The sequence below is a fragment of the Benincasa hispida genome, chromosome 4 (genome assembly GCF_009727055.1).
Source record: "Benincasa hispida cultivar B227 chromosome 4, ASM972705v1, whole genome shotgun sequence".
NCBI classification, from domain to species: Eukaryota; Viridiplantae; Streptophyta; class Magnoliopsida; order Cucurbitales; family Cucurbitaceae; genus Benincasa; species Benincasa hispida.
Window position 1 is genome coordinate 14,930,818 of NC_052352.1, and position 11,815 is coordinate 14,942,632.

The 11,815-nt window shown below is 35.8% G+C and overlaps 1 protein-coding gene across 1 annotated transcript; it reads left to right on the forward strand.

The window, feature by feature from the left end:
• The first annotated feature begins 777 nt into the window (after positions 1 to 777).
• Positions 778 to 5,950, forward strand: LOC120076101. Its single transcript, XM_039029879.1, has 4 exons — positions 778 to 994; positions 3,823 to 3,999; positions 4,088 to 4,217; positions 5,425 to 5,950. The coding sequence occupies exons 1-4, from the start codon at positions 778 to 780 to the stop codon at positions 5,948 to 5,950; spliced, it is 1,050 nt and encodes a 349-aa protein (XP_038885807.1).
• Positions 5,951 to 11,815: the final 5,865 nt, after the last annotated feature.

Consider the following 11,815-nt stretch of genomic DNA (forward strand, 5'->3'; position numbering starts at 1 on the left):
CATTGTCTTGGCTGATCTAAAATTTATATTTTTTGGTTGGTCTATATTTTTCTGTTTGTTTTTAAAATCCCATTTATGTTGGCAAAATTCAAATTAGATAAATTTGATGGTACGGGGGGATTTTAGCCTTTGGAAAAAGAAGCTTATGGCTCTTTTGGGACAACAGAAAGTGACTCAAATTTTAGATAAACCATAAACATGGCCTGCAGATTTAACCAAAGGAAAACAAGTTGAGATGGAAGAAACAGCTTACAGCACAATGATCCTTTATTTAACTGATAATGTGCTTCGACAGGTTAATGATACTGAAGAACCAAAAGAACTATTAAGTTGGAATCATTTTATTCTAGTAAATCTTTGCCAAACAAGATTTAGTTGAAAGAGAGATTATTTGGATTTAGAATGCAATTATCCAAATCTTTAGAAGAAAACTTAGATGATTTCAACAGGATAATTATAGATCTATCAAATACAGGAGTAAAACTAGATATTGAAGATCAGACTGTTATTCTCCTACATTCATTATCTAAAAGCTACAAAGAAATTAAGGTTGCAATAAAGTATGGCAGAGATTCATTAACTTTAGAAATTGTCTTAAATGCTTTGAGACCTAAAAACTTTGAAATAAAAAATGAGAAAAAAGATATTGAAGCTTTAGTAGTTAGAGGAAGATCTTAATCTAAAGGAAAATCACAAGTGAAAAACACTAAACATAGATCTAAATCTAAGTGTAAAGAGAAGAGAAAATGTTATTATTGCCATAAGGAAGGGCTTTGGATGAAAAATTTCTTCAAATTAAAGAACAAGAAAAAGAAAGATGAGAAAAATGAACAGATTGCTGCAAATGTGCATGAGTGGTATGATTTAGCAGGAGTGTTAACTGTGTCAGAGAATGTAGTTAAGGATGAGTGGGTACTTGATTCTAGATGTTTCTACTATATGACACCTCATAAACATTACTTTCAAGATTTTGAGAAACTTAAAATGTGGGAAGGTTTTGTTGCGCAATAATCAATATTGTCTTGTAAAGGGTATGTGATCTGTTAGATGGAAACTCTTTGATGGAATGGAGAAGTTTTTGTTTGATGTTCGATATGTTCCTGATGTAAAGAGAAATTTGATTTCTCTGGGACAACGAAGGTTTTAATGGCAAGTTGAAGGAGGTGTACTTTAGATTTATAAAGGTTTTCTTTTAGAAATGAAAGGTACACTTAGAAACAGCTTGTATATTTTGAATGGAACCTCAAGCTGAAACTCATTGTGCAAATATTGTTTTAGGACAAGGTGATAAAGAAATTGTCCTTTGGCACAAGATATTAGCCATGTCTCTCAAAGAGGCTTGAGTGAATTACACAAACAAGGTTTGTTTAGTAAAGTCAAGCCTTTAGAATTACCTCTCTATGAGCATTGTACTCTTGGAAAATATACGAGGGTGAAATTTTCAAAGAGCACAGAGTTATCCAAAGGGATACTAGATTATGTCCATTCGGACTTGTGGGGACCATGAAAGGTTACTAACATTGGAGGAGCAAAATACTTTATGAGTATTGTGGATGATTTATCAAGGAAGTTGTGAGTGTTTACTTTGTAGAACAAGAGTGATACTTTTGAAACCTTTAGATATTGGAAAATCCTAGTTGAAAATCAAACTATGAGAAGAATTAAGGTTTTGAGAATAGATAACAGTCTGGAGTATGTGAATGTCAGTTTCATAAATTTGTGTAAAGAATCTGGCATTAAGCATCATCACACAGTTCCTTACACACCACAATAGAACGGTATTGTTGGGTTTTATGTCCTAAAACTCTTGGTTTGTAAACAATGGAACTTATTCTAAAAGTTCAATAAGGTGTTAGTGAATAGACGTTTTGCTTAATAGAAATCCAATAAATCTAAAAGTCCCTTGAATATTGGATGAGTACTTGAACTTTATGTGGAGACATAAAGGCAGATCAGATTCGAGTAAATAGTCAAAATGATCTATAGTATATGAATACAGTTGGTTACCTTATTCTGGTAACACTATTGGATGTGGCCTGCTCTGTAGTTGTTACAAGGAGTTGTAAAGTACTACAAACAAAGTGATCCTGATTCGTTCATGTTGGGACATGAGGAGTGGAGGTGTCCTTGTGCAAAAGGGTTTGTACAAGATCAGACCACGAAATCAGTCACTCTTACTTTATAACGTTGTCTACTGTTTAAGACTGACTATTTCAAAGCGATGACCTAGGTAACTTGGCCTTAATCCTGAGCTAATTAGAACTCCTGTTTATTTGGAATTATCCTTAATTTGCATAGGTGAGGGTTGGCTCAACAGCGCCGGCTCAATAAACCTTCCATTTCAGGGGTAAGAATGGATAGATAGCTGGGGACATAGGGTGCAAGATAGAGTTCACTCCTACCCACTTTTAAGGATAGTAGAGAGGTTGTTCCCTTAAATGCTAATTTTGGGTTTTGAACAAGGGATCCCGCCCTCTCATTGGCCTGAGAGGGACTCGGTTTTGTTGATTGTATCACAAAACAATTGTTCATTAAGGGATCAGTGGGGACTCAAGGAACAAGAGGTAATTTCGGGGGTAAAATAGAGATTTGACCTACCCGTTATTACGAACAACCTGTGAATGGTTGACTTACTAATCATGGTTACATCAAGTGGACATAATATATCTCCAGCGGGGGGAGTTCAACTATGGGCTTTAAAGGAGTGATCTATTAGTTAACGAATGGGGGTTAGATCGGTTTAATGAGTTTAGTCGATTAATCTCGGATCGTTGGAGCCCATGATCTGTAGGTCCACAAGGTCCCCCTACTAGCTCGAAAATGGATTAGCTCTAGAGTAGCATGATAAGTTAATTTGAAACATTCAAATTAGAATCAAACGAAATTGGAGAATGTGTATGAAGATGGATTTGTGTAAAAATTAATTTAATATTGGATATTAAATTAATTAGAATTATTTAAATTGTTTAAATAATTATTTATTAATTTTATTAGAAAATTAATTTATGAAATTAATTTGTAAAATTAATAAATTTTTATTTTAGAAATAAAATATGATTTTAGAATCATTTTTTGGATTTTGGAAATAGAAAAACACAAAATGAAAAAAATCAATTTTTTCATCTTCATCTTCAAAGTTGCTCACTAAGATCTTATTATCTTCAACCTTCAATTACTCCAAGCATGAGCTGCATCCCATTCAGCAAATCTCTTTGCACGATTGTCTACAATATATTGAAGAGATTGGAGTGATTTCGGGAGGTTGCAACCGATTGAATTTTTCCTGAAAAATTCGAGTAGAAAAAAATGTTCTTCATTTAGGTTGTTACAATGAGCTTTCTCTAAATTTCCTTTGATTCCAGCTTATTTTGATCCCATAACTCAATCTAGAGCACCAAGAGAATAGTAGGGAAGATCTTGTGGTGGTCTGCACAAAGATTTGGAGGAATTAGCAGCCGAAAATCAAGATTTCAACGGTTCTTCAAAGGTATGTCTTGAAACACATTAAATTCTGTTTAAGCATGTTTTCATTTCTGCCAAAACTAATTAATTAGAGTGCTTATCAATTTTTTTCACTTCCGTTGTGTGCTGGTACCAGTTCAACAAGTATATCACAACGTTTCAATAGAACTCAGCTTGAGATTGTGAGATGTATGCTTGCAAATGCAAAGCTTCCTAAAATGTTTTGGGAGGAAGCTATTTCACAACAAGATATCTCATAAATAGAAGTCCTTCAGTTTTTTTGAATATGAAAACTCCTTAAAAAGTTTGGTCTGAAAAGCCTTGAAATCTTAAGTCATTTAAAGGTGTTTGGTTGTGTAGCATATGCACATATTAGACATGACAAGCTAGAGCTACGTGCAAGGAAATGTATCTTCCTTGGTTATCTGTCTGATGTAAAGGGTTATAGATTATGGCTTCTAGAACCAAGTGAGGAACAATGTATTATCAGTAGAAATGTAAAATTTGATGAATTGGATATGCCTTGGGAGTTGTCAGGTAGTGTGAGTTAAGAAATCTATTGACAATGTGTTTTCAAACTCTTTTGAGATTGAGTTGGATAACAAACACGCTGTTAGATCTTCAGGAGAGCAATCTGTTTCCAATAATAAAGCTGTAAGGATTGATGATCAACTGACTGGTGAACTATCTATTGAACAACCTGAATCTGTGAGTACTGAAAATGATCAATCGGAATCTAGTTTGATTGACTACCAGTTAGCCAGGGATAGATAGAAAAGAGTTGTTAGACCACTGATGAGATATGATGAAGCAAGTTGTGCAATAGAACAAGAGATGAATCGTCTCATGCCTTAAATTGTGATGAAATCTTGTTAAATCACGAACCTTCCAATTTCGATGAAGCAATGCAATATGAAGACAATGATAAATGGTTAGTTTCTATGAAGGAAGAAATCTCCTCATTGATGAAAAATGAGACTTGGGTTCTAACAAAAAAAAAAAACTATCAGACCATAAACTTGTTGATTGCAAATGATTGTATAAAGTAAAACCTAGTATTAGTGGTGAAAATAAACTTAGCCAGAGATAGACAGAGAAGAGTTGTTAGACCACCGATGAGATATGATGAAGTAAGTTATGAAATAGAACAAGAGATGAATCGGCTCATGCCTTAAATTATGATGAAATCTTGTTAAATCACGAACCTTCCAATTTTGATGAAGCAATGTAGTATGCAGACAATGATAAATGGTTAGCTTCTATGAAGGAAGAAATTGCCTCATTGATGAAAAATGAGACTTGGGTTTTGACAAAAAAAAACCATCAGACCATAAACTTGTTGATTGCAAATGATTGTATAAAGTAAAACCCGGTATTAGTGGTGAAAATAAACTTAGATTTAAAACTAGGTTAGTTGCAAGGGGTTTTACTCAAGAATATGGAGTTGATTATAAGGCTTATTCTTCAGACATTCTTTAATTCATGTTTTGTTGTCTTTAGTTGCTCATTTTAATCTTGAGTTGGAGTAAATGGATGTGACAACTGCACTTTTGCATCGAGAATTGGAAGAAGAAATCTATATGTCTCAACCACTTGGTTTCATTGGAAAAAGGAAAAGAAAATTTGGTTTGTATCCACTTTATGGACTTAAAGAATCTCTAAGACAATGGTATTAAAAGGTTTGACACTTTTATTGTTAAATGTGGATTTAGTAGAAGTAATTATGGCAGTTGTGTTTATGTTAAACATGTTTCAAAGATGTATTTGTGTTTTTGTTATTATATGTGGATGATATGCTTTTGGCCTATCATGTAGATTCTAAATTGTTGAAATGAAGGCTGAATTATGTAGAGAATTTGATATGAAAGACTTAGGTTCAACTAGAAAGATTCTGGGTATGAAAATTGTTAGGGATAGAGTGGCTAACAAACTCATAATTACAAATTAGGGTTATCTTGACAGTGTGGTTGAGAGGTTTAATCTTGATGTTGCAAAGCTTGCGACTGTTCCATTAGTCTCTCATTCCAAAGTGTCAAGGATTCAGTCTCCACAGGCAGATATAGAACTTTCAGTTATGGCAAAGGTACCTTACTCTAATGCAGTTGGATGTTTGATGTATGGAATGACATGTACTCGACCTGATTTTTCTTATGCAATGAGTGGTCATTTTATGAGTTGTCCAATTAAAAGCCATTGGGAAGCTGGAAATTGGGTAATCAGGTATGTTAAAGGTACTATGAACTATGGTTTAATGTATACAACTGGTGATTATGATGTTCCATGTTTAGAAGGTTTTGTTGATGCTGACTTTGCTTCAGATTTAGATAAGAGAAGATCTATAACTGGTTTTGTGTTTAAAGTGTTTGACAATACAATTAGTTGGAGATCATCTCTCCAATCTATGGTGGCTTTATCTACTACAGAGTCAGAATATATTGCTTTATGTGAATCTATAAAAGTAACAATTTGGTTGAAAAGAAATATCTGACATGTTGGGAGAGATAGTAGAACCTACCATTCAATGTGATAGTCAGAGTGCTTTTGCACTTTCAAAAAATTCTTTATACCATGATTGAACCAAATATGTTGATGTGAAGTTTCATTTCTTGAGAGATGAAGTAAATAAGAAGACAGTGAAGCTTAAAAAGATTGCATCTGAAAATAATCTTGCTAATATGTTTACAAAGTCTCTATCAAGCATGAAATATAAATTTTTCTGTGATCTATTTAAGGTAGGTGTAGGCTAATGTTGCTTATTTTTATATATAATTTTTAATTAAAGTGCATGGTGAATTGAAGATTGTATTTGTTTCATTATGTGAAAGATGTACTTGATTCAGGAGGGTGATTTGTTAACCAATGATTTGACTCAAACATAGCTTATTTTTTAAATGTTGAAGGGTTTTTATGTTGGGCTTCCTAGCTATTTTAGTCCAGCAGCTTAAAAACGTGAGTATTGGCATGAGGAATTCTTGATTTTTACATCTCAGTCTTTCAAAAGTCACCAAAAGTTGTTTCAAATAGTTGAGATCGTGGGTCTTTAACTAACTGAAGTAGGTATTCTGCAAACTATTTTTTAAAGGGTTTTTTGAGCCTCAGTTTTTAGGCATAAAGGCAGAGAACTAATTTTTGAGTTTGGTGAGAGAATTGCTGAATATTGTGTGTGAAGGATCTCATATCTAAGAGTTCCATGAGCACGTTCGGATTGCTCCGATCTCACGGTGACGAAATACAATATTATACATTCAACACATACAATTATGCAAATAAACTCTAATTAACGGCATGCTAAGAACAACAAAATCAACAAGGGAAAGAGTACCGTACCAGTTGAAGAAAATCTTCAATCTTCAGCACTCACAGGGGCGAAAAACCTCCACGCGATCTACCAACGCCCAGCGGAAACGTCAACAACAGCAACACGAACAACCATAAATTCACGACCGCAACGAGGATGACACCACCACTAAAGAGCCCTAGGTATTCTCAGAGTGAAAACCCAAAGGGTGGTCTTTGGTAAATTTGGTAGAGGAAGGAGAAAACACGAATCGTGTAGGCGATAAGCAAGTGGGAAGGAAAAAGCGCTATCGCATAGTAGACTGTTTATCGTTTAGGAGGAGCTACACGATCATGTAGGATTTATTGAACAATCGTTTAGTAAAATCGGCACACTATATGATTGTTTAGAGAAGCTATCCGATCGTGTAGGAAATAGCGTGCAATCGTTTAGGCGCGAGGTAGACGAACATTTAGGCAGAGAGGAGCTATCGTATAGTCTCTCAAATCTTTAAGTGATTGCTTAGCTTTCTACCAACACGCGCTCTCACAAATTCTTTGGACGATTGACGGACGATGCAAAAATGAAAACAATTTTCATTTTAACTCATCGGTTACAATAACCGATGTTGTCCACTAACCCACGTCCGAACGTGAATTTTGGCTTAATTATCATATAATTAACCAATAAATTAATTAATTAATATAATCATATTATATTTTTAACCTATAGTTTGATATCACATATCTATTATATTATTTTCTCCTCTACTTGATATAAATCATATTTATATCTAATTTCCTCCAAAATAATGTGTCTCATATATTTAGCCAATTATATCATATATAATTAACCAGTCAAATTATATCATATATAATCGAACTTCCTCTTGTCAATTTAAACATTTCAAATTAACCCAAATATTGATTCTCGACTTTATCCAAGCTACCCAGGGGACCTAATGGACCTGTGGCTCAAAGCTCCAACGGTTCGTGAATAGCTGATAAACTCTTTAGCCACAAGATCCACCATCTGTTAACTGTCAAGCATTCCACTAAAGACCAACAGTTGAACTCTTCTTACCACGGATATATTTTTGTGTCTATCGGATATAATCGATCATGAGTATGATGACCCTTCATAGATGTTCGTAAGTACAGTTGGGTCAAATTACCATTTTCCCCCTGTAGTTACATCTCACTCCTTAAGTATCACTGATTTCTCTAGTGAACAATACAACATAGTCCAACTATGTGTGAATGCCTCTCGGGCCAAGAGAAGGTGTGTGGCGCCATTGAAGGATCTCATACCGAGAGTTCCATGAGCGAGCTTAGATTGCTCCGATTTCACAGTGACCGAAACATAAACGATANTAATTAATAAATATAATCATATTATATTTATATCCTATAGTTTGATTTCATATATCTACTATAGTATTTTTCCTCTACTTGATATAAATCATATTTATATCTAATTTCCTCCAAAATAATGTATCTCATACATTTAGTCAATTATATCATATATAATTAACCAGTCCAATTATATCATATATAATTGAACTTCTTCTTGTCAATTTGAACATTTCAAATTAACCCAAATACTGGTTCTCGACTTTATCCAAGCTACCCAAGTGACCTAATGGACCTGTGGCTCAAAGCTCCAACGGAACGTGAATAGCTGACTAAACTCTTTAGCCACGAGATTCACCATCCGTTAACTGCCAAGGATCTCATACCGAGAGTTCCATGAGCGAGCTTAGATTGCTCCGATTTCACAGTGACCGAAACATAAACGATATACATTCCATACAAGCAGTTATGCATATTAAACTCATAACCAGCATGCTCAGAATACAATAAAACACAAGGAAATGGTTCATACTAGATGAAGACACTCTTCGAACGACTGAACCCAAAGCAGCGGAAAACCTCCCATCGATCTAACAGCACCCGGCGAGTCTGTGACTACAACAGCACGATCCGAATGTACACATACAATGCCGCGGGGACGACATCACCACAAAAGAAACCCGGGTATCCTCGGCGTAAAAAATCTAAAGAGTAGACTCTGGTGAGTTTGGTAGAGGACGGAGAAGAAGACGTCGTGTAGACGATAAGCAAGTGGGAGATGAACTCTGCTATCGTATAGCAGAAATGCTTATCGTATAGTAGAGCTACACTATCGTTTAGGAAAAATTGAACGATCATTTAGAAAAGATGTATACAATCGATTAGAAAACGCGTCAACTAGACGATCGTTTAGACGAACGAACTTCTATCGTATAGCCTCTCGCGATCACTCTTTCACGGATTCTTTTTAGGCGCAGGCGATACGAATGCACGATTGAATAATAAAATGAAAAGATTTTCATAGCTTTAACCCGAAAATTACCATAACCTTCGCAGCCCCACTTCCCACGTCCGAACCTGGATTAATCGGTTAATTATCAAATAATTAATCAATTAATTTAATTAATAAATATAATCATATTATATTTATATCCTACAGTTTGATATCATATATCTACTATAGTATTTTCTCCTTTACATGATATAAATCATATTTATATCTAATTTCCACAAAAATAATGTATCTCACGTAACACGACATTGCTCCGTCGACTGTGCTCTCTGATATGATCCTCCTCCAAGAAAGTAGTGTTTGTTGAAACAAACACCCTATTTTCTGTTGGATCATAAAAATAACCCCCTCGTTTACCTTTAAGGTAGCCTACAAAGAGGCATAATCTCGACCGTGGTTCTAACTTCTTGGGATTAGCCTCAAGCACATGTGCAGGGCAACCCCAAATGTAAAAATGACGTAAACTAGCTTTACGCCCGTTCCACAACTCCAAAAATGTACTTGCAACACTCTTGGAGGGAGCACAGTTGAGTATGTACACCGCAATCTCCACTATGAAACCCCAAAACGAGTCTGATAAGGAAGCATAACTCATTATCGATCGGACCATTTCTAACAAGGTCCTATTTCTCCTCTCTGCTACACCATTCTGCTGAGGTGTACTTGGCACTGATAGTTGGGAAACGATTCCATGTTCTATCAAATAGTCTTGGAATTCGAAGTCCAAAAACTTTCCACCTCGATCTGATCGAAGTGTTTTAATTCGTCTATCCAATGCGTTTTCAACTTCAGCCTTGAACTCTTTAAACTTTTCAAAGGATTCAGACTTCCATCAAGATAAACATACCCGTACTTGGAGTAATCATCAATAAAACTAATAAAATACTCATAGCCACCTCAGGCTCGCACATTCATAGGACCATAAAGGTCAGAATGTACCAACTCAAGTGGCTTCTTGGCTCTAAAACCTTTTCCAGTAAAAGGTCGTTTAGTCATCTTACCCTCAAGGCAAGATTCGCACACAGGTAAAGAATTTTCTTCTAACTCACTTAGAAGTCCATTCTTCACCAATCTCTCAATCCTGTTGAGATTGATGTGCCCTAAACGTAGATGCCAAAGTTGGGAATTTTCTTTTGGAGAAATTCGTTGACGTTTTGATTGAGTTATGGCAGTTCTGAACATTTTAGTATTATGGAGGGAATTAATGGTTAATGGCCTTAGCACATATAAATTCGATTCTATATTTGCTGAGCAAATAAAGACACCATCTTTATGAATAAATGCTTTACTCAAATTGAAAGAAATAGCATATTTACATTACAATAAACACTTTACAAAAATAAGATTCCTTTTTAGTTCAGGAACAATATATACATCGTTTAAAATTAGAAACCTATTCTATAAAGTTAACTGGAGTCCTCCCACTGCCACAGCTGAGACGACGTGCCCAGTGCCTACTCGCATCGTCATCTCACCAACCTCCAACTATCGTCAAGATCTAATCCCCTGAAAAAGAAGAACAAACATGGTTAGTGGTGCTTGAATCAATTATCCAGGCTGAATCATCATTCTCCATTAAACAAGTTTCGAGCACAAGTAAATCACATTTACCTTTATCTACCTTGGCCTTAGCCTTGGCTGTTTTCTTCTCCTTCAGATACCGAGGACAGTTCCTCTTCCAATGTCCATCTTGGTTGCAATGGAAACACTTTCCCTTAGCAACTGGTGGACGCCTCCTCGAGGCGACAGGTAGTGGGTTAGCAGGAGCCTTCCCTTTTCCTTTATCACTCTTATTCTTTTTCCCCTTTGCAGAGTTAGAAGTAAAAGGTACAAACTTCATTCCTAAGGTCGAACCTTTATGGAACATCCTTAAGGATGAAGCAACATTTGCCTCTCCCTTCTGCCTCTCCTTACTTTTCAGTAAAGATTGGTATGTCTGTAACTTGTTAAAGAGAGCTGTAAGGTTATTTTTCACTTTGTTAAAAATCACATTGCTAATAAAGTGCAGGAAGCTCTCCGGCAAAAAATGCAGGATTATGCTAACCTAGCTGCCCTCATCAATGGTAGACCCATTCAACTCCGCTACATTGAAGTGGACCATGATGTTTAGCACATGTTCACGAACAGATGTGCCTTCTTGCATTTTGGAGTTGAATATGTATTTAAGAGCCCCATTCATAAGTTGTTCAGATGGTTGTCCAAACATCCCCCGCAGGGACTCCATGATCTCACGGGCTGAGACCATAGGCTCATGCTTCTTGGCCAAGATGTCAGAAAGACTTGCCAAGATGTAGNCATCCCCCGCAGGGACTCCATGATCTCACGGGCTGAGACCATAGGCTCATGCTTCTTGGCCAAGATGTCAGAAAGACTTGCCAAGATGTAGGCTCGAGCCTTCTCATTCGCCCTTGTCGTATGCCTCCTGAACATTTCGAATAGCATTTGGAGTTGGAATAAGAGGACAAGCCTCCATGAGAACGAACATGAAATCCTCGATGATTAGGATCGTCGTGATCATATGTTTCCATGTAGAAAAATTGTCGCCAGTTAATTTTTCGGCACTTAACAATGATAAGGTGGTCGTAGCCATTTGAAAAAGTTGCTGAAAATACGAACAAATCTTGATTAGATTTTGCTAAACCACTTTTAAACCAATTAGTTTTGCAAAATAGTTTCAAGTACCCTGAGTTATAGACTTCTATTTTGCAATGA

Bases quoted from the DNA above. Each gene is read 5' to 3' on its own strand.
- LOC120076101 (XM_039029879.1), top strand. From the start codon at position 778: ATGAAAAATTTCTTCAAATTAAAGAACAAGAAAAAGAAAGATGAGAAA. The intron at 995-3,822 runs GTTTTGTTGCGC...TTGGTTGTGTAG, and splicing joins GAAACTTAAAATGTGGGAAG to CATATGCACATATTAGACAT. The intron at 4,218-5,424 runs GTTAGCCAGGGA...TTATCTTGACAG, and splicing joins TCTAGTTTGATTGACTACCA to TGTGGTTGAGAGGTTTAATC.